Source organism: Panthera uncia, chromosome E1, assembly GCF_023721935.1.
Source record: "Panthera uncia isolate 11264 chromosome E1, Puncia_PCG_1.0, whole genome shotgun sequence".
In the NCBI taxonomy this organism is placed as follows: domain Eukaryota; kingdom Metazoa; phylum Chordata; class Mammalia; order Carnivora; family Felidae; genus Panthera; species Panthera uncia.
The window spans coordinates 44,133,460-44,160,586 of record NC_064814.1 but is presented as its reverse complement, the minus strand read 5'-3'; the positions used below and the strand labels follow the sequence as shown (position 1 = coordinate 44,160,586).

The window sequence follows — 27,127 nt, the reverse complement described above, 5'->3', positions numbered from 1 at the left end:
TCTCTCTCTAAAATTAAAAAAAAATAAAGTTAAAAATTAGTTTGAAAGAGTTTCAAACTTAGAGAAAATGACAAGAAAAACACAAAGAACTCTTGTATGCCCCCTTACACAGAGACCTCATTCCTTTTAAGTTTTTTTTTTAAGTTTATTTCTTTCTTTGAGAGAGAGAAAGCGCTGGGGAGGGGCGGGGGGGGGGGAGAGAATCCTAAGCAGCTCTGCATCGACAGAGGGCTCAGCCCCAGGAACTGCAAGATCATGATCCCAGCTGAGATGAAAAGTTGGACATTTAACTGACTGAGCTACCCAGGCACCCCTATTTATTTATCTTAGAGAGAGAGAGAGCGAGCAGTGGAGGGGCAGAGAGAGAGGGAGAGAATCCCAACACAGTGCTCAATCTCACACACTGTGAGATCATGACCTGAGCCAAAATGAAGAGTCGGATGCTTAACTGACTGAGCCACCCAGGCTCCCCAGAGACTTCTGTCCTCTCGAGCGGATACAGCCCAGTGTCACACACTGTACCCTTCTAGTCTCTGTCACTCTGATGCAATTCCTCAGTTTTCCTGGACTTCCGTGACCCTGACATTTTTGAAGGTTATAGGCATAGGGAAATCATCATGTAAAATGTCTTTCAGTTTGGGTTTATGCAATGATTCTGCAGGATTAGATCCAGTTTATATATTTTAGGCCAGAATGTCACAGATTTGGTGTCCTTTCATTGCATTGTAGCTGTCTTTCTGTCCACTTACTGCTCAGGTTACCTCTGTCCACTCAAAGCACAAGGCATCAGGGGTTTGTCTTTTTCTTTCCGTGACACAGCCCTGGGACCATGTCTCTAAGGAGCCCTGGTTCCTTTTAGTGAAGGGTCCTGTGTGTGCTCGTTACTGCTGGGCTGTTGCTGCCCCCAGGCCTTCTCATAGGACAGAGCTGAGGAACTTTCACATCTTTAGTTATTTCCATATCTGTCTTACGTGTATGTTCACACAAATACTTCCAATTCCAGCCTAATACTACAAGGTAAACTTTTTCTCTTTTTAAAAACATAACAGTGGGGCGTCTGAGTGGCTCAGTCGGTTAAGCATCTGACTTCGGCTCAGGTCATGATCTCACGGTTCGTGAGTTCGAGCCCCGCATTGGGCTCTGGGCTGACAGCTCGGAGCCTGGAGCCCGCTTCAGATTCTGTGTCTCCCTCTGTCTGCCCCTCCACTGCTTGCACTCTGTCTCTTGCATTGTCTCAAAAATAAATAAACATTAAAAAAATTTTTAAAACAGTGCCTTTATCCTTAACAGATTTCTATCATGTTGGAAAATCTTGAATTTGTTAAACTCCAATAAAGTAATATATTAACAGGCATTAATTGATAGAGATAACTGAAGTTACAGAAGCAATAAAAATCAAAAGTCATCATTTGTGAAAGTGAGTTTAGAGCAAATCGACAGGGGCTAGGCACTCAGGTGGAGGTAGGAATAAGCACATACTGGCTTCGTGTCAGAAAACGGATCTTCCTGTTTGGCACAGAGGATCTTTGCCGGGGATGGTAAGTGAGGCATGTAAGACTGACTGATTTGATGACTCACTTACTGTCTGTCTCCTGTAGGTTCTGACTTATCAGGTCTTGGGTCCAAGAATCTACAACAAGCAGTCTGGGCAATTCTTTTGCTCAAGTAGGAAACTCTGGCCCGAAAGACCAAGCTGAGACATTTGATGTAATTCCAGTAAAAGTTGTCAACAGGGAATGAATATCGGAACCTCCAGGAGAATTTTTTTTTTTTTTTTTTTAACTATGTCCAGGTTCCACATGGATTCACTGAGTGTAATAATTGGGGGAAAGCAGGGAGTGTGAAAAATGGACACGAGTTCCAAATGTGGCGGGAAGAGTATTTTGAAAATATGTCCTAGTGGAGAACTGCTGCTTCTGAGGTAGAGTCTCTGCAGACGTGGCAGTGTTAAAGTTTTAGCGAACGAAACAGAACTCTGAGGAGGAAGCGTAGAAGTCCAGTTTCCTCGGAGCTTGTGGGCACCCCCCACCCCCGCTTTGCTGCAGGGTGCTGCAGAGATCCCAGGTGGGGTGGACTGAGCGCATACTCGGGGCCAGCACTCTACCGTGCTAAGTACTCTGCATGAATACCTTTACTTCATTTTCTACAACCCCACGACGTAGTCGCTTTTATTACCTTCATTTTATTATCACAGACACTGAGGCTTAGAGTGCCGTGAGGTAACTTGTTCAGGGTCACATGTGGTGATGGCGCCAGCGTACAATCCAGGCAGTTTGACTCCAGAGGCCCATTCTCTGAGGTGCTCACAATTTGTTGAATGAATAAAGAACGAGAGTTGAGCAGAAAACTCATGGATAGTGAAGAAATACCTGATGGGAAGTTAAAATACGCGTGTGTTGTAGGCATGCTGCAAATAGGGTGGAACTTGCAAGTTGGAAAGGATTTGAGAGAGATCACCTCCGCGGTCTCCCCACGAGAAGTTGTGTCCACTTCTGCTTGGAAGGTGCAGCTGACAGGGGCCACTCAGGGCTTCCAGAGAAGACCCCATCCTGTTTTCTGGCAGCCTCACACTTCTGCTGAGATCTACCCCCCCTGCACTTTCAAGCCCTGCCTTCTCGTGCCACGCTCTGCCCATCTGACCGATGGCGCGGAGCCTCTCAGCAGAGCCCAGGAAAGGGAATTGCCCTTCCCTTCACCTGCCCCCTCCAGGGAGCCACAGGACTTGCCACCTCGCTTCCTGCCGGTCTCTACTTAATGTCACTTGTCAGAGACCTTCCACAACCCGCTTCTCCAGGGTCATGCTCCATCCAAACAGCCCTTGGCCCCACGTGACATATTGGTTTGTTCTCCCTCACTTTGCCCCAGGATGTAAGTACCGGGAGGAGAGACTTGGTCTCTCCCTGGTTCACTGTTGAATCCTCAGGCCTGAAGCAGTTTTGTGCAGTTTCTAGCACAAAGGAGTTGCTTCATAGATATTTGTTGAATGAATGAATGAAGAAAGAGAGGAGCTTAAGAGCTATACCCCAGCACTGGGATGCAGGGCGAGGAACAGAAATCCTGGACAGTGGGACCAGTGACACGGAGCTATCCATGGTAGGGCTTTGGCCGTAGGTATGCAGAATTCTCTTCTTCTGATTAGCTTTGTGAACAAAAAATGCTCCACCCTCTTCATTGGCAGGACTGAAGAGAAGGCGGAATGTATTTGTGTTGGAATTCCATCAGCAGCAAGAGCCTTCAGTTTTTCCTGTTTTTTTCTGTTCCAGATGAGACAAAAGGACCCAGTGAAAGGAATGACCGCAGATGACTAAAGCCACCCCTCCCCCTTCTGCACTGTATGTACCAAATACCCTCCCTTTGCATGTCATAGACGTGAAAGCCAGTTTGGGTCCTCGGGGCCTCAGCAGCTCGCTGTGGCGTCAGGAAGCACGCTTCGTTCATCATCCTGCCCTCCACTGATAACGATGGCTGCCATGCTAAACAGCTCTCAGCCCTCCACTGAAAGATCCTGTGACTATTAGGACATTTCAGGGATATGTGATTTTATTTTATTTATTTTTTTTTTTTAAATTTTTTTTTCCAACGTTTTTTATTTATTTTTGGGACAGAGAGAGACAGAGCATGAACGGGGGAGGGGCAGAGAGAGAGGGAGACACAGAATCGGAAACAGGCTCCAGGCTCCGAGCCATCAGCCCAGAGCCTGACGCGGGGCTCGAACTCACGGACCGCGAGATCGTGACCTGGCTGAAGTCGGACGCTTAACCGACTGCGCCACCCAGGCGCCCCAGGGATATGTGATTTTATAATGAACGGCCCAGACAGACACATGGACCTGGGGGTGAGGAGTGGGGCTGTGTTGGTAGATACACATTTGAAGCTTATCTGCAACTAATTCCTCTCCCTGTCATAACTAGAGCCGTGTCAAGTTGCAGCTGGCATTCCGGGGTGCTCCCTATGCCCCTGAGCTCGTTCCTAGCTCCCAGGCCGGCATTACCTGCCCCACCCTTGGAAAATCTGCGGGCCAGACAGCTTTTCCTAGGGTCCATCATTGTGTCTAGGGCATCGTTTCCTTGTTCTTTAGACCTCCTGATCCCATACTAAGTAGCTGTCCTCATAAGAGGCAGCATCTTTCAGATGCTTGGAGAGTATTTCTGCCCAGGTCATAGGACCAGAATGAGATGTTCCTTGTTTCATGCTGTCACTCTTGCCCAAGCCCTGTCCTTCTCTTAGCCCCCAGGGCCCTACATACCTCCACAGACTCCTGGTATTCCAGCAGCTCAGAGCCGGCTTGGTCATGGCATTGAAAACCTGGCCCTGCTTCCCATCAGGCTCTGAGAGAAAATTATTTTATCAAATAAAATCTGGTTGTCCTCTACCACTAAGGAGCTGAGGAGGCCTGGGGTCTTAGCAGTAGCGTGGACCTCAGCTTGCTCTCCCTGCCTCATGTGCTTGAGAACTTCTGAGAGATAAAACAGTAAGATCGAGCGGATTGGTGCAATGCCAGCTGCTTGGGCCTTAGTTTCCTCCCCTGACCCCAACCCCCAACCGGCATCTTTCCTCCTTTTGAAATTGCCCCATCAATGATGATTTACAGTGTGCTTCTATTTTCCTCTGTTGCTTCCTTAATAATTGTATTTCTTTTCTAGTTTTGCAAGACAGTGGTCAACAGGAAGGCCCAGCAGCTCCACCCTCCCGAGTGACAGGCCATCTTCGGACGCAGCCTTTCTGTGCCCATTCTTCAGGCAACTTTCGATCCCTTACTGTAGCTAATTCTAGATGCCCTTCAATATTGTGAACAAATAGACCGTCTGGTATTATGAAGCCCGCGTGTACGGGAGCCTGCTCCTCTGAGATACATGGCCTGTAGGTTGCTGTGTTTACAGCTCCTCCCTCTCCAGCCATTGTGTTCTCAGCCCATTTCTGTGTGCCCCTCCCTTTATTTCCAAGTGACATTTTTAGTCTTTCAAAATAGCTGCCTTTTGTGATGTGGTGATTTAAATGATTTAAGTTTGTTTGTTTTCAACCTTGGGATAAACTGAGGTATTTCGCTTCCTGGGCAGATCTTTGCAAATTTGAGTGCTCACCTGGGGAGAGGAGATGAGTTGGAAATACAGTTTTTTCCTCCATTTCCACCGAACAGCAGTCCGGCTTCCTAACTGTGATCTCTGCTCTCAGTAACCCATTGTTCATGTGCTGTAAGCACCGAGGAGGAAGTACCCAGGGCCCAGCCAGTCTGTTTTAAAAATTCAACAAATTCAGATAACCTCTGCCCCAGGCATCGCATCTCTGGTCACTAGTCTTAGAAACACCTATGGCTTCTCGGCCCTCCTGTTGCCCACTCTGTCTGAACCTCACAGAGCCCATAATACGCCCGGGTCAACTCTCCACCTGGAGGGACCTGTCCAGTGTGGCCCTTAGAACTGAGTCTGCCCTGTATGTACTAATTAGTGTGCCCACCCCCCTGAGGAGCTCTGTATGTCCATGCTCCTCTTCCCTTTTGGGCTGGTGCTGCCACTCAGCAATAATCCTCTTTTCTCTGTGCTTTCTCACATTCCTGCCCTGTCTTTGAGGCTGGTCAGGACAGAAGGGTCCTGATCTTTTCTTGCTGCACAAAACGAGCATGCAAAAAGCTTTTCCCCAGAAGAACATGTTCCCTCTTGTCTCCAGCTACCGGAAAGGAATTTGGGGATCAAGGACTCAGCTCATCCCACCCCCATGCTGAGTTCTGTCCTGGACAATCAAAAGCAAGTAGTGATCGTGGTATAGAACTCTACCATAGTAGGCCAGTGAAAAAGTCGACTCCAAGGGAGGTAGAAGCTGCTGAGTGCTTCATGGTTTTGTACGACTTGGCAGAACCCAAGCATGCCTTCCCGGTGGGAGAATCCGAGATAGCTGTGGTGTCATCTGACATCTCCCAAGCCTTGTGAGGTATGTTGTTAGCCAAGCGTGTTGTGATCCAAGCCCATGCCAGCCTGGGTGGGGTGGCTGATTAAGAGACCAAATCTGTGTTGGGGGAGCAAGAAGTAGGATGGGATCATTTATCCTTATGTTCTTGTCAGTTTGTTTTGCCTTACTCATTTCTAAGTGCAATAAGGGAATGTTTCACAGGATTGCACCTGTGACATCCTGATGGATGCTTCCCTGTGGCCCTGTTGGGGCAACAGTGGATGGACTCAGACCCCTCAGTGTGGTTGTCTCCCACCTTCATTGAGGCCTCTTTGGGACCAGGAAATGTCGTGTTACACCTTCCTTTCAGTCTCCTCACCTTGTGGGGTCTACAGTAATGGATCTGGGGCAGTTCAGTTGGTTATTAGGATCCCGACTGCTGGTAGCTTCCCTTTGACTGGGAAAGTGAAGCATTACTACTGGAGAAAAATGTTAATGTTTTCCTACAAGCTCTGTATTAGCTATAATTATATTTGTGCTTAACGTTTTCCCTTCTTCATTCATCATCTAAGTCCAGATGTGGGTCATCCTGGGAGAAACGAACCATGATGTTCTCAGCAGACAGGTAGTTTGAGGGTCAGCAGATGTTAGTCTCCTTGCTTCAGCTCTTCTCTTAAGATCCACACATACCACTCCCAACTCCGTGGAGTTGGGGGCTTGCTCTTTATCTGGCTCTTCTCTGGCTCCTCCCACCTCCACCTGTTGCCCCAGTTTGAAAGCATCCACATGAGCTGAGCTAGAATTTCCTGAGGTCAGCTGCATCTGGGGCTCCAACCCACAGAAACATAAGGAGGGGTGTCCCTGGTCTATTCTATCCCCACGGATAGTGTTGCTGCTGGGCAACAGTGTTGGCTTTTAAGTATCCCCCTTACCCTCTCACCCACCCCCCAAACTGACTAGCACCGAGAGGGGCTTCTGATGCAAGGCTCAGCTCCAGGGATAGTACCTGAGGGTGTGCCGTGCCTCTGCAGACTAGCTGCTTCCATTAGATTTCCAGGGTCATAGTCCCAGTTTGAAGCAGCAGTGCCTCTGTTAAGGGGGGATGCCGGGCTCTGGCCTTCTCGTCGAGAGAGGTCAGGGACGGGGTCAGTATTGTGGGCATGTGTATATCTTCCCAAGTCCTCTTATAGTCCCTGCTGGGACTCCCTGACTTATTTCTGTTGGTTCCTAGTGCTACTTCTTTTACAAAATACACTTTGTAGAACTGATTAGATTACCTTGTTTATTTAATGTGAGTTTGTGCCTTTTTGTCTCAATCTTCCGAAACAGGTATACTGGGGGGAGAAAAGCAGTCTAATAAAATCCTAGACAGAGATTTCTGGAGTCCAGCTTATTGGTGATGTCCTTATGTCCATTTTACAACTTAGATATGCTCCAACTTCTGCTGATGTCCTCCATTTTACCAGGATTAGAAAAAAATACAAGATATCTCCAAAATTTTTTGCAGGCCAATTTGTGTAAATTAAAACATCCCCTCGTCATTGTACTTACACAGACATCACGTATTTGAAAGGAATTCTGCCACTTTATATTGGTAGTATTTCCTTTTTGCTTTGGTCTCTCCTCTTCACATCTCCCTCTTTTTAACCATCCTACCCATCAAAACATTTATTTAAAAAAAAAAAAAAAGTTCCAGGTCTGTGAACCTCCTAAAACTTGTTTGTGAAATTGTGCATTCTTCTGGGGAGTCATGGTTCTCATCGGATCCTCAAAGGAATCCCATGCACCGTCCTCCCCACTGCCAAACAAGATTAAGAGCCAGTTATCTGAAGAAAATCTGTGTTAATCTTTGGCAAAATAATCTTTATCTGATATTCATCAAATATAGGGAGTGGTTTTTGATTCTTTGGTGGCTAATTTTTTTTTTTTTAAGAGTCCAGGAACATCCAGCGTCTAACGTGTAATAAATAACCTAATGAGTTTGAAAAGCGAGAAGCACTTTAAAGTGGGAGTGGAGACGAACGAAGGAGGAGCTCAATGACCAACATGAAAGCGTTTACCTGTAGATGGGCAGAGAGACTGGTTTACAGGCACGACAGTGGCTGGGCTGCCACCCCACCCTCAACCTTCGCCCTTTGGGTCTCTGGGCATTGGGGAGGTGGAGGGGCACAGCGCAGAGGTCACAGACCCCATTTCCAACGACAGGGAGACGCGCCGGCTCGAGGATGCCGGTGCGGGCCTCGCAGCAGCTTCCGCCGGAAGACAGCCCCTCCCGGCCGGCCTCGCGCGGGGCACCCTGGGAGCCACGGGGTGGGCGGTGACAGATGCTCGGCGCGCTGGGCGGGGCATCGTTGCGTCGGGTTCTGACGACACAGAGACGTGCCTGTCTTACGGCCCGGATCCCCTAAGCCTCTCTCCTCGCAGCATTTCGCTGTTTCGCGCTCGTTGGAGAGGCCCGCCTCTTCCCCCGGGCCGAGCCACTCAGAGCCCTTCGTGCCCTCAAGCCCCGCCTCTTACGGAAGCTGAGGCGGAGAGTCAGAATCCGGAAGGAAAACAATTGGTGAGAGTAAGCTGGCCGGGACCTCCTGCAGGAGGGAGGCGGATCGGGCCAGGAGCGGCTGTGGCGGGGACACACGAGGCGGCCGGGCCGCTGCTTGGGACGATGGCGGCTGTGAACCCACGGAAATTAACCGAACCGAGAGGCAAGACGCTTAGGTGAGGAAGGCGGCTGCGGGCAGGCCCGCCTGCTCCGGGCAGGATCACTGCCTCCTACCCATTCCGGGCTGCGGATCTGGGGTAGAACTAGACTGGGAGAGAAAGGACCAGGCCACAGGGCTGATTCTAGTTCAGAGGCCCTCCCCAGTTCTCCCAAGCCGATGTCGAGTGGGCTGTTTTGGGCCCAAGCCCCGCGCCCCCTCCAAATTCAAGCCGCCGAGCTCGTTCCTATTTGGGTGCCCCAAGCAGGTGTCTCAGTTTGCTACTGGCGGAGGCAGCGGTGTCGGGCTGTCTGAAGTTAAAGACATAACAAGGCATTCTTCTGTCAGCTCTAGAGTAGAAATCTTGTTCTTTTGATCAGCACGTACATCACGGGGTCTACCTGATCCCCTTGTGATCTCCTGAAATCCGAAATCAGATTTAGATAAGATCTTTAGCGAAGGGATATAGCCTGGTCCCATGCTTGCTCTTTAGCAAAGAACACCACTAATCACCAACTTAGTGCAAGTCACAATGCAGGGATTTGCTGCTAATCGTCGGATCTGAGAGTGAGGGCAAGAAATCCCGACTTTTGTTCTCCATCCATTTAGAGCTGGTCCGTGGGAAAACAAAGAGCCTTGCACTAAAAGGGTTGCTTTTCTTAATCCTTTGTTGGACAGCAGGGGGAGATCTTAAACTAACGTAGCCCAGAATCTCTGGCCGAATGCCTAGAAAGGTGGTTTGTGTATTGTTTTGTTGATGTTCATAGGGAGGGGCAGGAAGTTGTTTTAAAAAGGCCGAGAATTTCAAATTGTGCTTTTTAGAACACGGACCTCTAAGAACAGGATCTGGTGAAGAAGAGATGTTTTTAGACGTCCTGCCCTTCTCTCCCACCTCTTTCAACCCCCTTGTAGCTGCTCCCATTCTCGGTTTGCAGCTGCTGCAGATCCTCTCCTCATAGTGTCCCTAAGACTCACCTAGGGATTGGTGGCTGTCTTTGGTCTCTGCAGGGTTTGTAGCTCTGTACTGAGCAGAGTCGGGCTCTCTTGGAGTATTGCTGTAACTATTCAATTAAAGAGATCTGCAAGTGTCTTTTCCCCGGAGCCTCTGATGTGATCCATTGTTATTGAAAGCTGCTGATCTAAGTTCTGTTGCTTCCCTAGCGTGAAGCCAAGGTTGAGGATGTTATCCAACTGATGACTTTTCCCAAAAGAGGGTAGACTCTTGAGAGAGATGTTGAGAACCTTGTTATTTAGGATCTTCTCTTTGGGCTCCCTGAAATGTTTGGCAGAATTTGGTTATGCTCCAGGGACCTCCTAGGAAGAAGGAAGGAAGGGAATGTGGTATTGTTATCTCTGTTATTTTTGAAATTCTCCTGTCTTGTAGTGCCGAGGCCTCTTACAAGGTAAAAACTGAACCTCCAGAATCTTTCTGGTGGTCTTAGGAGCCCTGAGGTGTGAATGGATGATGGAATTATTAAGTTCCTGACGACCCACCCCATCCCCACCCCTTCCCTTGCCTGCCCCGGAAACCTTTGAGCAGCTTTGCTGATGTCAGCAGCACCCATGCTGCCAGGTGTGGGCAGCTGTGGGCCTGCATGGAGGAGCCAAAGCAGGATGGAAATGTCCTGCTTCAGGACGGAAGTCAGGATGAAGAGCCTGCAGTTCAGTGCACCTCTTCCCACACCCAGGTGCAGAAACACATTTCCCACTACGATTGCAGGGGATCGTGGTGCGGCCGTCAGCGGGCCTCGGCCCGTTTGTTACCGGGATAAGGTCTTACCCTCCTTCCTCCACGACTTCCCTTTGCATCCCTTCCACAGCATCCATGTTGTGACGTGGAACGTGGCCTCTGCAGCACCTCCTCTAGACCTCAGTGATCTTCTTCAGCTCAACAAAGAGAACCTGAGTGTGGACATGTATGTCATTGGGTAGGTGTCTGCAATGCCCCCTCACCCTTCCCCATATCTGAGATAGGTAAGCCCAGCCAGTCCCAAATCGTCCCCATGGGGAACTGTGACCTGTCCTCCCTTGCTCTGGAGTCTGAAGGCTAGGAGCTTTCAGCCAGTCAGTGTCTCTTGTCCTGAGTTAGTGATGGCGAAGGGTTGGCGATCAACAGCCAGGGGAGGGAGAGATCACGGTCATGAGTACCCAAGGTTTGAAAGTGCTGAGGGCAGTATAAAATGTCTGTGGCAGAGGCAGTACCCTCTAGGCCAGGGGGAGATCCTCTGACCTGGGATGGGCAGTTTGCAGGAAATGAACTGTGGGATCATGAGCCTCCTTTCTGACACTGCCTTTGAAGACCCATGGAGCAGTTTCTTCATGGATGTGCTTTCCCCTCTGACCTTCGTCAAGGTAACTTACAAGTTCATGGGCAGTTGGGAAATGTATCTCCCCTCTCCTCACTAACCCCCAGTCCTTTGGTCTCCCACTCAGGCTTTCATGCTGTTTCCATTTATTTAAAGGCCTGAACTTCAGTTGCACCTGGCTTCCTGGTGCTCCTGTCTGCCTTGTGTCTTTCCAATGTAGCTGGAGCTGAGCTGGGACCCCGGGGGGGTTAGTTTAACACCTTGATATTTTTCAGATTGGGAGAATCCGGGGGGGGGGGGGGGGGGGGGAGCTTATTAACACCTCGGTGCCTACCCTACCGCCAGCCTCCATCTCTACTCACATGCCCAGCCTAAAGTCCCCAAATATAATAATAACTGCTAACATGTATCGAGTGCTTACTTGGTAGTAAGCATTGTAAATAAGCTTTCTATATACATTACTTAGAAACCATAACTCTTGAAATATGGTTATTTTACAGATAAAACCAAGACTCAGAGGTCACACAGGCTATCTGGGATTTAAATCCATATCTTTCAAACTTCATAACCCATGTTTTTGATTACTATACTTTATTGCTATATTGGTGAGCTCTGAGACTGACAGGTATCCCAAGGCTAGCCTACTGGTATCCGAGGGTGTCCTCTGATCATAGAGGACATGTGCCTCAACTTCTAGGGGCCCAGAGGTTAGGAGAGGGGAGATAGATGGGGAGGAAAATAGTTCTCAGTCTGAAAGGCCAGTATTCTTTGGGGAAACTAGACCATAGGAGACTCCACAGGAAGGCTCTAGATTGCTACATCTTCACCTTTATGTCCTGCGCAGCTGAGGGATGAAGCATCCTCCCATTCAGAGCGCCTCATGCAGTGCTTCTAGGAAATACCAGAATTCCTCTATTCCTCTCCCTGGGCAACTGGATTTCGTCAGAATTGATTCTCTTACCCCAGTTTGCCTAAAGATGCCAAGGCAACAGATGTGAGTCCTCTTGAGGGCAGAGCCAGGAGGAGGGAATACAAGTTTTGTCCTGCTGCTGAGGCTAGAAAAGGCCAACCCCCAAGCCCTTGGTCTTCTCCAGATGAAACTCAGGCCTCTTTCTACAGACGAGGAGCTAGAGCCTCTGTGAAGGCAGAACCATTACTCTCACCACCCACTCTCTTCCCAAGATTGGAGGCCTCCTTGCGCCCCAGCTAACTGGCAAGGGATTGGTAGAATGGAATGGAACCAAGGAAATTAGCTCAGTTTGTGGCAGGGACACAACCCATTCCATCCATGCAGCCTCCCGCGTTTGGGAGGACTGCCTGAGGGGCTGGCACCCAAAGCAGATAGACGTCCCTCCTTCCCCTAGCCAAGAATTGAGGGGAAGGGGTGAGTCCTGCTTGCAGCCTCTTCCTTTGGCAGGAGTTTGCCAATTATAGGTTGAGAAGCCTGGGCCTGAGGCCCTCTGCCTGCTCCAGAGCCCCTATCTGCCTCCCTTTAGGCCCTTCCTTAGCTCCTCCTACTTCACTTCCTCCAACCGAACTTCCCCTCTCCCGCCTTCCCCCCCCCCCCCCCCTTCCCCACCAGTCCCTGCTGCTTCACAGAGTGGACTGGTGCCTTTGTGCTGGGTCCCAGTGGCCCAGACCTGCTCTGTGGATTAGGATTAAGCTTGACAGCCCTTCCTGGATCTTTATCGGTTCCTTAGTCCGGTCCATTATCCTATGCTTGTGAATGGGAGAGACCAAGACTGGGGCTGGAGGGTGGGGCTGAGGACACATCTGTAGCAACCTCTACCCAGCCCTAGGTTTCCACGCCTCCCTCACTCGTTCCTGGGTTTGGGGTTCTCCCTGCTTTGACTCCTCCACTGTGCCAAAGCTCCTGGCCTGCGGCATCAAGTTTCATAATTCCTGGAAGGCCCCAGTACACACTCCCCACCCGGGGATTTCCTCCTTGGCCTCTGCACCTCATGCTCCGGAAACAGCTACTCGGGTGGTAGGTGTAGACAGCCTGAAGCTGAGTGAGAGGGTCACTGGCTAGGGCCCTTTCCCACCCCACCTCAAAGAGAGCAAGGATTTTGGTGACCCCAGACCTCTAATACTGTTATCCAAGTAGTCCTACTGGTTCCTTAGTCTCCTTGAGCCTCAGCCTTCCATCTGCAGAACAGGGACATTGGTGCAGAGGTTAAATGCGGTATGAAGGGTTTGTGTAGATGGTGGCCGTTCTCCCCAGCCTGTAAACACATGTCCACTGTGCTTGCTCTCATTGCCTTTGTGGAAATGCAACGAACCACAGGGTATAATTATTTTGTGGAGCATTTTCTTAATTTTCCATTGACCTATACTGTTTGCAAAATTAAGCGTATTTTTTATGGATTTTTATGTGTATATGCACCAATATTATCACCTGTCAAGTCAGCAAGTCAAGATACAGAATACGTTTAGCACCCTAGAAGGCTCTCTCATGTTCTTTACCTGAATTTACTTTCTTTTTTTTTTTTTAAGTAGGCTCCACGCCCAACGTGAGGCTTGAACTCACAATCCTGAGATCAAGGTCACATGCTCTACCGACTGAAGTCATCCAGGCACCCCTCCCTGAATTTACTTATATGTATTTTTTAATTTCGTAAAATGGTTATAAGAGGGAGAGAGAGAGACAAAGGGGCAGAGAGAAAGAATCAAGCAGGCTCCGTGCTGTCAGTGTAGAGACTGACTCAGGGCTTGATCTCACAACTGGTGAGATCATGACCTGAGCCAAAATTAAGAGTCATATGATTAAGTGACTGAAGCGGTCCCCTAAATTTACTTTTATTTATTTATGTATTAATGTATGTATGTATTTATTTATTTTTAAATGTTTATTTTTGAATGTGCATGTGCATGCTCACGGGGGAGGGGCAGAGAGAGGGGGACAGAGGATCCAAAAGAGGCTCTGTGCTGACAGCAGCAATCCCAGTGCGAGGCTCGAACTTACAAACCATAAGATCATAACGTGAGCCGAGGTCAGATGCTTAACTGACCAAGCCACCCAGGCACCACCCCCCTGCCACCCAATTTACTTTTAAAAACTTTAAATCAAGGGCGCATGGCTGGTTCAATCAGAAGAGCCTGCGACTCTTGATCTCAGGGTCATGAGTTCAAGCCCCATTTTGGGTGTAGATTACTTTAAAAAAAAAAAAAAATCCATGGGATGCCTGGGTGGCTCCGTCGGTTGAGCATCCGCCTTCGGCTCAGGTCATGATCTTGCAGTTTGTGAGTTTGAGCCCCGCGTCAGGCTCTGTGCTGACAGCTCAGAGCCTGGAGCCTACTTCAGATTCTGTGTCTCCCTCTCTCTCTGCCCTTCCCCTGCTCATGCTCTGTCTCTCAATAATAAATGTTAAAAATAAAAAATAAATCCTTAAACCAAAAAATAGCAGCTACCAGTTAATCCTTCCAGCATCTGTGAGATAGATGAGATAGATTCCTGCTTTATCAATGATAAAATAGACTGAGACTTGGCCCAGTATCAAATACTCTTGGGCTTTGAACCCAGATCTGGCTAACTTCAAAGCCACTGCCCTTAGCCACTATCCTGCATTGTGCCATTCCTCTCTGAGGCCCTGGCCCACAGGGGTAGCAGCCCACAGTGCCCAAAGGACCCACAGAGCATGGGTGAGAGGAGCCCCTGGGTTCCATGGGACTGGGACTGAAGAGTCAGTGCCCTCCTGATGGCAGGGTACCCTGGTGGCCTTGTCTTCCCTGCCTTCCACCCAAGGCCAAGAACAGAAACTGGAACTTGCTCAGCTCCCAGAATGCATCATTTGGCAGCTAAGGGGAGTGAGACTGGAGCTGAGATACCATTGACCTCAGGGCTGGGCAGAGTCGTGCTCAGCCAGTGCAGGGAAATGAATGACCATTGTCCCCCCCTGTGCTGTAGGTCTCCAGTGTCCGCATGCAGGGGCTCCTCTTACTCTTCTTTGCCAAGCATCAGCATTTGCCCTTTGTCCAGATCCTCTCTACTAAATCCACCCCCACTGGCCTCTTCGGGTACTGGGTAAGGACTGAGCTGTGGTCTGAGTTGTGAGCTGGGAGGCCTCCTGCCACTGGGCCGGGGAGGGCTGGGTTCTTTAGAGGTGAGCAAATAAAAGAGGGGGTGAAATGAATCTTAGCATTCTTCCAGGCCAGTGCCCCACATATCTGCTCTCCTGCCCCTGGGAGCTTAGCACCCCTGAGACCTCAGACTGGGTGAGCTGGGCTCTTAGATGGAGATGTCGCTCCAGGGAGCTGAGTGTCTGGCCCTGCAATGGGAAAGGGGAGGTGATTCTCACCCAGAGCGACTTCCCACCCTTCTGCCCACCTGTTCCACCAGGGGAACAAAGGGGGCATCAACATCTGCCTGAAGCTTTATGGCTACTATGTCAGCATCATCAACTGCCACCTCCCCCCCCACATGGCCAACAATGACCAGCGGCTACAGCACTTTGACCGGATCCTGGAGATGCAAAATTTTGAGGGACAGAACATCCCCAACATCCTGGACCATGAGTGAGCATGTGCTTGTAAACTGCTGCCCCTGCGGTCAGCCCAGGCTAGCATCCTCCTCAGGCAGCTTTGCTCCCCTCCCCCCCTTTCCCAGCCTCTTCCCTAACGCTCCATCTACTCTCCCATCCAGCTTTGCCTCCCTGGCCTGCCTAGGAGCTCTAGACACTTCTGAACACCCCAGATTGAGAAGGCCATGGTTCCTTGAGGTCACCCACAGGGAGCTGGTTCTCAGCCTTGCCTGGTGGCCAGTTGAGGGGGGGAGTGGGAGGCCTAGAGCCTGCTCTGTATTTGCTACTTGCCCCCAGGGGCTGGCCTCTTTGGAGGACAAGGAAGTGGCCGTCAGAACAGCCCGGTAGGACCCATGCCACGTCGTTACCATTACTGGCTCCTCTCCCAGCATCTGGCGCCTCACCTGCCCCTCGAGCTCTGTGCCAGAGGAGTGAGCGGCCCCGGGGTCCATTGCTCCTGTCTTCTCTTACCTCATCATAGCCCTCAGCTGCCTTCTTTTCTCTCTGCAGCCTCATTCTCTGGTTTGGAGACATGAACTTTCGGATCGAGGACTTTGGGCTGCATTTTGTTCGGGAATCCATAAAAAATCGGTGCTACAGTGACCTGTGGGAGAAGGATCAGGTATCAAATGAAGGAAGGGTCCAGAGGGGTGATCTGAGCCCATTGTGGAGGCCTAACATCAAATGTGGGGAGCACTGCTCGGGTTCCTGAGCACCTGTCCTCCATTCCCAAGCCTCTGAAGTCCCTGTTCCCTTTGCACCCAGAGGCCTGGTCTTTGCCTGGAGGAGCTGCCGGGTGTGAAATAAGTTGGGGAATGAGAAGGGCTTCCGCCTGCCGTGGCCCCGCACCAGACGCTGACTCTCCTATACCCTGTTGTCTTTCCCATCCCCAGGCTTGCTTGCCTTCTGGAGGATGAGATACTACCCCTTTGGGGGCACCCTGGCTACCCAAATACACTGTGATACATGTCTGCTAGTGTCTCCCAGACAGATGCAATTCAAAGCCCGCTCCCTAGAGTCCAAGGACTGGGAAATGGCAGGCATCTGCCTCTCGCGGGACTAGGGATCTCGCGTGATGTTTACAAAGGGATCCAGCTGCTTTCCTGGGGGTGGAGTGGGGATGGGGTGCTGAGGTTGCCACCGGGGCGGCGGTGAGGAAGGGAAGACGTGTTGCTGGACTCTTGCCTAGCGTGCCGGCACGTGCTCATCCCTTGAATGGAGTGTGTGCTGGGCCACTGGGTCAGGACTCCTAGGAGATGGGACTGTTCTTTCTCTCTAGCTCAGCATTGCCAAGAAACACGACCCGCTGCTCCGGGAGTTCCAGGAGGGCCCTCTGCTCTTCCCGCCCACCTACAAGTTTGATAAGAACTCCAACAACTACGATACCAGGTGAGGGGGCTCCACCAGGAGAGGGTCAGCCTGCCGCAGATTTGGAATTAGCCTGTGAGGGGGAAGTGCAGGGCCAGGAGGCCCGGGAAGTCGGGTTGTACGGGCCCTAGTGGCAGAGGGAGCTGCCTCACAGAAGTGTTAGAAAGCGGGAACAGATCCGGCCAGCCACCACCTCGGGAATGGCACCTCCCACCCACCTCATGAGGCGCTGACCACAGGAGCTGCCCCAGATTGTCCTCGGAGAGCATGGAGGTGCTGACGAGGCTGCAGGGTGGGGGTGGGGGCAGGGCAGGTAGGGCAGGAGGAAGGGGGGAAGCAGCTCATTCCTCCCTTGGGAGGGACCGTATTTCAGCATTCTGGGCACCCTTGTCCACACTTCCCCAGACCTTCTGGTCCCTCCCAGACAGGGGGACAGAAATCTCAGCTCAGCCAGTTACTGGTATGAAGTGTCCCTGCCCCAGCTGTGGGTGAATCAGGTACTATTTAGGAAGATGAAATAGTAGTTGTCGGGGCGGGGAGGAGTTTATGGGAAACAGTATAGAGACGGTGCAGCTGGCAATCAGAGGTACAGCTCTGCCCCTCGCCGGCTGCATGACCTTGGACAGGTGTTTAAGCCTCAGTCTTGTCATCTATAAAATGGGGGTGCTAACAGTACCCCCCCCTCATGAAGTTGAGGATTGAACGAGACCTTGCATGTGCTTAGCCCCGTGCCTGGCACCTGGTAAGCACGGTGACGACTGCTGTTGTTAGATTCGTGCCTTCAGGTGGTAGTTTTACCAGAAACGTTCCTAAGAAGCCAAGAAAGGGCCAGGTAACCACCAAAACTTTAAGCTCAGGCCGAGGGTCGAAAGCAGCTCCGGCATGGAGTCCCTGGCCCAGTTTGGCAAGGATTCTCATCTCTTTGAAGAAAAAGAATAGGGGCACCTGGCTGGCTCCGTCGGTGGAGCGTACGACACTTGATCCCAGGGTTGTGAGTTCGAGCCCCACGTTGAGCAGGGAGACTACTTAAAGATAAAATGTTAAAAAAAAAAAAAAAAAGATAAAATGTTAAAAAAAGAAGAGAGAAAGAAGAACCCCTCACGTGTTCTGGGGGTTTCGTTTCCCCTGGAGCAGCGGCTTCATCTATTCCTCACAGCGGGGCTGCCTTATGAGGGAGGCGGGAAGTGCCTCCAGGGCAGCGCCTCTGGAATTTAGGGAGTGAACAGGTGTCTCCCCAGCCAGGCCAGGAAGACAGGTAGAACCGACGGCCCTGTGCCGGAAGGGGTATGGCAGAGCCACAGCGGCCCCTCCACGGAATGGGGAGAGGGTGAGCCATTTCAGGAGTGTGGAGCAAGACGGGGTGGGGTCATGGCCCGGGCAATGTACACAAGAAGAGGCCATGAACACTGGAAACAGAGTCCAGCCTGGGCAACAGAACAGGCTGGAAAAGAGGTAAGAGGGCAGGTTCTGGCTGGCCAGCTGGCCCGGGGCCACAGCGGCACGGAGAACGCCAGTCTCCGCAGCCATCCATTGGAAATGAGAGCTATCATGGAAATTGGGAGGCCTCGGTGGGACAGGCCCAAGCCTTGGGGCCTGGGACCCTCTGCTAATTGACTTTAAATCCTCACTTGGCAGCAGGAAGAGAGCTGCTGGCAGGCCATGTGACCAGGTGTCCCTCTGTCCCCACCCCGAGGTATGGTAGGGAAACCACCAGGAGACTAGGAATTGTTACAGCTGAGTCTAGGCTGCGGTCAGCAGGGACTGAGATTGGCTAGAGAGGCCCTGAGGTGTTAAAGGACTTCAGAGGACTTCCCCAGGAAGCTCAGCCACTGGTGGCAGAGTTGGGGCTGAGACCTGACTCTGGACTCTGGTGGCCCACGATGCTTCCCTCTAGCCCGCAGTACCTCCACAATCACAGCCGGTCTTGCCAGCAGCCGCAGAAAGGGCGGGATTGGGATAGCAAAGCCTTGCTAAGAAGGAAGCAGGTACTTCCACATGATAGATACAACCCACATTGTGGTCGCCATTACTGAGCACTTGCCGTGTGTCTGTGTAACCAGACTGTTACTCATCCTTGAAAACTCAGTTCAGACATCACGTCTGTTAGAAGGCCTTCCTTGACCCTCCCCCATCCCACCGAGAGTCCTCTCCTGCCGGCATGCCTCCTGAAACCCCTGCACACATCATGCTTTTGGTATTGTTCTCAAGACACGGTGTGCTTTTCTTGCTCTACTATGAATGCCTGAAGAGAGCTGATTTATGACCGTTTCTGGTATGTAGCATAGTGCCTGGCGTATGTTTGAATCGGGAGCCTGAGAGGACAAAAGGAAGAAAGATAAGTTATTTAAGGAGCAGCCAGCCTAGTAGAGAGACCCACCCATAGCAAGAGATCCAAATAAACACTCTCAAGTCCAAGAGTTGGCCAGTAAAAGGTTCTAGAGCTCCGTAAGTGCCGAAGGAAGTTGAGCGAATGGTAAGGAGACAGACAGCTGAAGCCAGGAGGAGTCAGTCAGAGCTGCTGTCAAGGAAGCAGCAGACTTTGGCAGAAAGAAGGGCAGACGTTCCGGTCAATCAGCAGCACCGATGAGAGGCACCTTGAGAAGAGGCTGACCAGCCATACAAAGTGGCTGCGAGTGAGTTGTATACAGGGCATAGTACGCACACGGCTCTGCCCAGCCACAGCAGCGTCCCTGAGCCAAGATGTAATGAGAAACGAGGTCAGCTCCATTACAGGGGAGGGTGAAAGGGCCCAGAGCGGGAAATCCTGTTATAGTCAGGGATTGCGATAGGATTTTGTTACAGTCAACACGAGCCTGGTCAACCTCTCCACTAGGCGATGAGCAGAGGTTATTATGCTCAATCTAGTCAAAACTCATGTCCAGAGTTCAGTGAGACACTTAGAAGCCATCTATAGGGAGCGGAAGGGAAAGTCCACTTCTGACCTAGAAATGGAACACTTCCCTACTTTAGGGTCAGTAAATTGGCTCAGTTTTCTAGCTCCTAAAGAGAAATTTGCAGAGTTATATTCGGTTTTAATTTTTCAAAAATTAGGACACAGTAATATCCAGAAGCATTTCTTATACTCAGTCATACCATTCAGCCAAAAAGCAAAAGCGAGGTCCAGTTCTATACGGCATGCTCTGAGACAGTTCTGGCTGCTGGGAATTGGCCACAGGGGAGTGCCGTGGAAGGAGTGTGGACTTCGTAGACCTGGGCAAACGTCCGACTTCTGTCTGGACAGGGTGACCTCTGAACTTCAGGGTCTTGTAGAAGGACGAAAATGCGCCCTGTGACATTCTTCCGGTGTTGAGAGGGTTAGAACAGTCCGTGAGACACCTGTCACAGTGTCTAATGCACAGAAGGACCCCATGTTTTGCTCTTGTTATTTTTAGAAATGGAGAACTGGGGGAATTTAATTTGTGCACATTTAACTTGCTTCCTGTCTTTTGTTTGTCAAACAAGCTCTTTGAGGACCTTGTCAATCCCATTTTTCAGGTCCCCAGTTGCCTGGCATATAATAAGGGCTCAGTAAATCTTTGTTGAAAGACTGAACAATACAGGTGCCCAGTGATAAGCCTGGGCCAGGCCATGGAAAAGGAAGAAAGGGAGACAGGCTGTGGTCCGGTCTTGGGGAAGATCTTGAAGTCACCATGATAGGGAAGTTGAGGAGGGGGAACACTTTGAAAGGAAGAGTGGTGTATTTATGTGGCGCGTCACCAAGTATAAGCATTGCTGGGTACTGAATGTAGGTTCAGTAGGTTCTGAGATTCTGTTTATAGTCTCTGGGATGGAAATAGCACATTCTGATGTGCTCTGACCGGTCCTCAGAAGAGTGAAAAGTTGAAACAACCCCAGGAGCCCCAAACAGATGTGCTTCAGCCAGTTAGCACTTTTTGGCCACTCCCTTGACGCACATTAATTTATTTGGTCCTCACAATGTGTCTTTGAAGTAGGTACTGTTATCACCCTATCTTAGAGTTGAAGAAACTGAGGCTTGGAGTAGTGAAGTCACTTGCCCAAGGGCACATAGCTTTCTCTCTCTCTCTCTCTTTTTTAAACTAAATTACCAGTTAATTATAAAAAGATGTAATTCAGGAACAGGCAGATGAAAGAGATGCGTAGGGCAAGGTATGGGGAGAGGGCGAGGAGCTTCCCTGCCCTCTGAGCCCGCCACGCTCTTCAAATCACATGTTCACCAACCAGAACCATGTAGCTCTTAAATAACAGAGCAGGACCTTCCCCCAACTCCTGTTGTCTGATTCCAGAGTCAGAGTTTACCAGCAGGACACCATTCTGCCTCTGTTGCTGGAAGACTATTGCTGTTGAATTGACAACAGTACGTCGGAAATGTTCATTTAAAACAGTGAAAGAGGGCGGGGCGGGGGGGGAGGTGCCTGGGTTGCTCAGTTGGTTGAGCGACCGACTCTTGATTTCAGCTCGGGTCATGATCTCATGGTTCGTGAGATCAAGCCCAGCGTGAGGCTCTGCGCTGACTGTGCAGAACCTGCTTGAGATTCTCTCTCCCTCTCTCTCTCTCTCTCTCTCCTCTCTCTCTCTCTCTCTCACCCTCCACTCAAAAAAAAAAAACTTAATTAATTTATTTATTTATTTATTTTTAATTAATTAAAAACGGGATGAAACAAGACAAAAATAACATTTCAAACTGGTTATCAACATCTGAAACCGTATACGTTAGGATTAGATGATCATTTTTGAGGAGAGAGATTGAGTTTGGGGTTTTAGTTAGTTTGGGTTCCATACACCATTAAGTACCTACTATGTGCCAGGCTCTGTACTAATGCTGAGAATACACAGGGGACTCAAGAGCCAGTCCTGCCTTCCGAGCTCACGCTAAGCGACGTGCTGACTGGGAAACAAAACGGCCGCGCTGTATAACATAATTAGGGAAGCACCGGTGTAAAATGCTTTGGAAGCAAAAAGGAGAGCTCAAAGCTGGCTTTATGACAAAGACAGCTTTGGAATTGGGCCTCTCCCTGTGAAGAAGTATGTTCCGGGCAGCAAAAACTGCGAGAGTAAAGGTCCTGAGGCTTAAGAATCACTGTGGTAGACGGGTCTGGGACAGTGGTGGGAGACAAGGTAGGACAGGGGTGTGAGACTCCTGAGCACCTTGAAAGCCATATTTGGGGACTTGAGCTTTATTTTGGAGGCATGAAGACTCCTTAAAGGTTTTAAAAGGGGGGGGGGCAGTTTTTAAAGTAGGGAACCATCTGAACAGGCTTGACTACTCTGGCTTCATTTAAAATAAAGGGGGAGGGGGGGCGCCTGGGTGGCTCAGTCGGTTAAGCGTCCGACTTCAGCTCAGGTCACGATCTCACGGTCTGTGAGTTCGAGCCCCTCGTCGGGCTCTGGGCTGATGGCTCAGAGCCTGGAGCCTGCTTCCGATTCTGTGTCTCCCTCTCTCTCTGACCCTCCCCTGCTCATGCTCTGTCTCTCTCTGTCTCAAAAATAAATAAACGTTAAAAAAATTTTTTTTAATAAATAAATAAATAAAAATAAAATAAAATAAACGTTAAAAAAAATTTTTTTTTAAATAATAAATAAAATAAAATAAAGGGGGAGGGGGAGGCACCTGGGTGGCTCTGTTGGTAAAGCGTCTGACTTCGGCTCAGGTTATGATCTCACGGTTTGTGAGTTCAAGCCTCACGTCAGGCTCTGTGCTGACAGCTCAGAGCCTGGAGACTACTTCCGATTCTGTGTCCCTCTCACTCGTCCCTCCCCCACTCATGCTCTGTCTCTCTCGCTCTCTCTCAAGAATAAATAAAACGTTAAAAATTTTTTTTAATACGTAAAATAAAGGGGGAGGAGATGCCTGGGTGGCTCAGTCGGTTAAGTGTCCAACTCTTGATTTCGCCTCAGGTCACGATCTCACGGTTCATGAGTTCAAGCCCCCCATTGGGCTCTGTGATGACATTGTGGAGCCTGCTTGGGATTCTATCTCTCTCTCTCTCTCTCTCTCTCTCTCTCTCTCTCTCTCTCTCAAAATAAATAAATTAAAAAAATAAAATAAAGGGGGGAGGAACCCAGAACAGCCACTGTTCCCACCCCACCCTGTTCCAGGACTCAGGGTCCCCCTTTGGAGGGCAGGGCCTGGTTAGCCAGCCAGTCTTCGAGAACACCTGTAGCTGCCTGGGCATAGCTGTGTTAGGAGTGAGAGATTTGCCTGTCTTGGGGCAACTACAGTTACCTAGGGGAGGAGAGCACTCTTGTCTCCAGGGGCTGTACGGCCCCTCATGCCCTTCAAGGAAGCTTGTAAGCAAACAGGTGAGAGGTCCCTCAGTGGAGGACTCTCGAGAACAAAGAGTCATAATAGCCAGTGACTACAGAGAGCTTATTTTGTACCTACCGCCGTGCTAAATATTTTTTGTGCTTTATCTCATTTAATCACGTCAGCAACCCTTATTACCTTCATTTTACAGATGAGGAGGCTGAGGCCAGGAGGGGTTGGTGTGATGAAGAGCGTGTGCTCTGTGGTCATGCTGCCTGCCCTTGAATCCTGGCTCCATGCTCGGTAGCTGTGTGACTTTGGGAAAGTTGCTTCCCCTCTAAATCTCAATTTCTCCACCTGTGGAGTGGAGAGTGGAACAAACAGTATCGATGGCAGGCATAGACAGCTTCTCCAAATGCTTCCCTTTCCTTTCCTGAGGCTGTGCCTTTAGTGAGGGGGAAGCCAAAGTCAAGCTCACGTCTGACTCCCGAGTCCAGACCTCAGGTTTTTGAGCTACTGCTGCTTTCGTTTAAGAAAGAAGAAAAGCTTTGAAAAGAAACGGTTCCGAATCACAATTTGATTCATACAAACGTAGACCAGACTGAAGGTCCTTGGCGGAGTCTGACAAAAGCCAACATACTTTTGATTCCCTTGGGCCCCCTCCAGTCTGCTGCCATGCCATACTCCAGCTGTGGCCCAGGGCTGTCAGGGCCACTGATAGCCCCTGGTGTTAGGGGCTCCAGCAAGCTTGTGGGGGGTAACTTCTTGCTCTCCTGCCAACCCTTCTCTCCTCCTTCTTTTTCTCCACCCCCCCCCCCCCCGCCCCCACCGGCAGTGAGAAAAAACGCAAGCCCGCATGGACCGACCGCATCCTGTGGAGGTTGAAGCGGCAGCCCCAGGCCAACCCCCACACCCCGAGACTGCCAGCCCCCCACTTCTGCCTGACCCTGAGGAGCTACGTCAGCCACATGGTGTACTGCATCAGTGACCATAAGCCTGTCACCAGCACCTTTGACTTGGAGGTGAATTTCTGGGCTGCCTGGCACTTAACAGAGCACCCGTGCCGGGCCACCTCCCACACCCTCCAGCCCTGGATTCTAATGTCAGCAAACGTCCCAGGGGAGACCTGTAGGAGGACACCACTGCCACACCTCCCAGGTCAGGTATCCCAGCTCTTAGAAGCTGTGGAGGGCTCTGTCAAAAACGTGTCCAGACCCTTTGTGAACAGGTTTCCATTTCCTCTTGGTACCGTCCCTTGGGGCTAATGAGTTCCATTATGCTTATTACCTACTATGTGAAGTAGGACAGGACTTCTTCTTTTTGTCCTAAACCTACCTGGATCAGGTTGCAAAGGGAGCTCCCTACATCCTTGCATCTTGCCATCGAATGACCAAGGCAATGTTGACTTCCCTTGGTGACCCGCTGGCTGCCCTCAGCCTTCACTTTTTCATACTGGTTTGTCTGTCTGTATACCATTGTGTCCCTCCACATGCCTATAGCTGTTCTCCCCAGAGCCTTGGGGAGGGTTCCTGACAAACCCTAGAGGCCTGAGAGCAGCTCTCTGCCTTCTTTCTTAAACCTGTCATCAACTCCCCCATTCTCCTCCACCATCACCCCTCAACACTTGACTCTCTGCGTGGTTACCCACCTGGCCCCCATCCCCATCTTCCCTGGCAGGGCCAGCCACCCCCAACAAGCCTTTGGCCCCTTCCTCCAGGTGGCCAGCCAGGGTCTGATACTTTCTCGGGGCAGCCGAGCAGAGTTCGATGCCCACCCCCTTGCGTGCCCTCTTTTCCCCTACTGACCCTGATGTGTTGGAAGGGCCCAGCAAGGACATTCGTCTCAGAGAAAGGAATGATGCTATGGGATTTCAACCCCTTTCCCACTCCTGCGTGTAGCTGAAGCCATTGGTGTCTGCCCCATTGATCACCCTGATACCTGAGGGCCTGTGGACCATGGAAAACGACATGTTGATCAGCTACTCCTTGACCCCAGACTTTCTCAGCAGCCCCTGGGACTGGATTGGACTATACAAGGTGATGTGGCGGGAAAGGCGTGGCGTCCATCAGCCATACTGCTCTGGCTTATCCATCCTGAGGGTTTACGGGAGCTGGGCACAGGCTGAAGAGCTCATGCTCATCCCCCATGGGGGTACTTGCCCACCTAGGGGCTGGCAGTGAAGGGGACGGTGCATACGCTACAATGGCCAGCCTGGGGAGTAAAACCGTCCTCTCCTTAGGACTTGCCATAGGTCCTGTGTCCTCCCAGACCACTGACTGCCCAATCCCCTCTCCCACAGGTGGGGCTGCGCCACATTAATGACTACGTGTCCTATGTCTGGGTCAGGGACAACCAGGTCTCCTTCAACGATGGGCTGAGCCAGGTACCTGCCCCCTTTCCTAAGCTAGGTATTCCACGTCTCCAGCATGAGGGCTTGCCTGAGCACCGCTCTGTCTTTGGAAGGAACCGAGGCTGGGATGATTTGTTGCTGAGCGCTGGGTGGGGCCCAGCCTGGGGAGGTGACCCCATTCCTATTCATCCTCCCCTCCAGGTATACTTCAATGTCAGCAATATCCCCGAGACTGAGGACCAGTTTCTCCTCTGTTACTATAGCAACAGTCTACATTCTGTGGTGGGGATAAGCAAACCCTTCAAGGTACGGGATGCTGGTGGGGAAGGGGACTGTCAGAGGACTTGAGCTCCTCATCGGTTCTCCGAGGGCACGGGCTAGGAACCCACTTGTACCATGGAGCCGCATCCTTTGAGAATGGGAGTGATGGAAAGGCACAAAGGAAAACCTGCTCTTCCCCCCCCCCCCCCCCCCTGCACTTCTACTCACCGCCTGTTTTATCCCTGCAGATCCAGCCTGGCTCCTCCTTGGCAGAGGACCTACTGGGTGAAGCCCAACCACATATCTGAGCCCGGATGAGAGTGGATCCAGGGCGGAGGCCAGAGCTGGCAACCAGCTCTGCCTACCACTGCCAGGAGCGCTGGGGGCCCAGCCCCCAGAAGAGGCAGCAGGTACCCTCCACCTCCCAGGGGGAGCTCTCGCCACACTCCTATGCTCTCTCTCCAGTCCAGATCTCTGGAATTGGCCACTTGAATACAGGTTTTTGTTGCTGAGATGTGAGTGCAACCAGCTGGTTTGTCAGCAGTGAAGACCTGAGACAGTCCACCGGCTGTGGGAAGACCCTCCAGCCTGCATCTCGTTTCTTGATTTTCCCCACACACACTTCCAGTTCCGCCCAAGCAGGCCTGCCAGGCACATGCCCCATCTGGCACAGGCCTGCATTCTTGTCACGCCATCCTGGGCCTCAGGCTGCCTGGGCGGGGGGGAAGAGATGCTCACATTTGCACAGGCTCTGTAGACTGGTTGGCACAAGCAGCCCTGGGTTCCAGGAGTCTTGGCATCTCATTGCCTGTCCCCCTGAGGGATAGGCAGAGGGCCTGGGGTCCCTGCTTTCAGCAAGGACTAAGTGGGTGGGATGGAGGGGCCCCTTCACCCAGGCTCTCATGTAGATGTTGTGGGCAAGACGATGACTGTCCTGCTGCCAGTACCCCCACCCCAGGATGTCCCAGGGCCGGAGCAGAAGATTGAACCCAGGTTCACTTCTGCTGGTGGGTCAGGCTCCATGCCCCAACCTGTCCTCTTGTGAAGGCACAGACTTTTCCAGGGTGTTCCTCGCCCATTCGTGCTCATCTGCCCCTACCCTTGCTGCAGTCACTGGCCAGAAACCTGCCCTCTCTCTAGAGTGCCCTAGCACCCAGAAGCGGAGGCCGGCAGAGAAGAGAGCCAGAATCTAGATGTTGGAGAATCTGACCTTGAGGGTGTTCAGAGAGCATTCTCTAGGTGCTGTGTGGGCACTCAGTCCCACCTCCCACCACTTGCCTCCAGCCACTGGTGATTCAACGGCCCTTCTCCCAGGAGAAGACACCTCAGGGAGCCTGCTCTGTGACCATCATGCCCATCCTATGACTTGAGACTGAGGGACGCTGCAGTTGCTCTCTGATCCATACTCCACCCTGGGAGCCGTGGGGTGAAGAACTGTCCCCCTGGCTGCTAGCGGGCCATGGCTATCTGTGCTCTGCGTCTATTGTGTTGGAGGATAATTAGAAACATGACTTTTA

General features: G+C 51.0%; 2 protein-coding genes across 4 annotated transcripts in view; both read left to right on the top strand.

Annotated features, from left to right (window-relative positions):
* The window catches only part of PITPNA (phosphatidylinositol transfer protein alpha), a 41,653-nt gene extending 34,395 nt beyond the window's left edge, over window positions 1-7,258 (top strand). Inside the window, exons 11-12 of the mRNA XM_049636739.1 lie at window positions 3,264-3,332; window positions 4,644-7,258. Of these exons, the coding sequence (XP_049492696.1) occupies window positions 3,264-3,308 (45 nt within the window). The 3' untranslated portion in view covers window positions 3,309-3,332; window positions 4,644-7,258. The remainder of the gene's footprint in view (window positions 1-3,263; window positions 3,333-4,643) is intronic.
* Window positions 7,259-7,360: 102 nt separating this feature from the next.
* Window positions 7,361-27,127, top strand: INPP5K (inositol polyphosphate-5-phosphatase K). 3 transcript variants are annotated; one of them, XM_049636736.1, is made up of 12 exons: window positions 7,361-8,598; window positions 10,400-10,507; window positions 10,823-10,931; window positions 14,793-14,909; window positions 15,225-15,400; window positions 15,916-16,027; window positions 16,685-16,794; window positions 23,835-24,021; window positions 24,898-25,035; window positions 25,299-25,382; window positions 25,551-25,655; window positions 25,859-27,127. In XM_049636736.1, exons 1-12 carry the CDS (start codon window positions 8,546-8,548, stop codon window positions 25,916-25,918), a joined length of 1,359 nt encoding a protein of 452 aa, XP_049492693.1. In that variant the 5' UTR covers window positions 7,361-8,545; the 3' UTR covers window positions 25,919-27,127. The 3 variants fall into 3 exon arrangements, with proteins under 3 accessions (XP_049492693.1, XP_049492694.1, XP_049492695.1); XM_049636738.1 differs by lacking the exon at window positions 7,361-8,598 and adding an exon at window positions 8,612-10,267; XM_049636737.1 differs by lacking the exon at window positions 14,793-14,909 and having other exon boundaries at window positions 7,936-8,598.

Coding starts and splice junctions, on each gene's coding strand:
- INPP5K (XM_049636738.1), top strand. CDS start 10,128: ATGTCAGCAGCACCCATGCTGCCAGGTGTGGGCAGCTGTGGGCCTGCA. Junction 14,910..15,224: donor CTGGCCTCTTCGGGTACTGG/GTAAGGACTGAG, acceptor CTGTTCCACCAG/GGGAACAAAGGGGGCATCAA. Junction 25,036..25,298: donor ACTGGATTGGACTATACAAG/GTGATGTGGCGG, acceptor CCTCTCCCACAG/GTGGGGCTGCGCCACATTAA.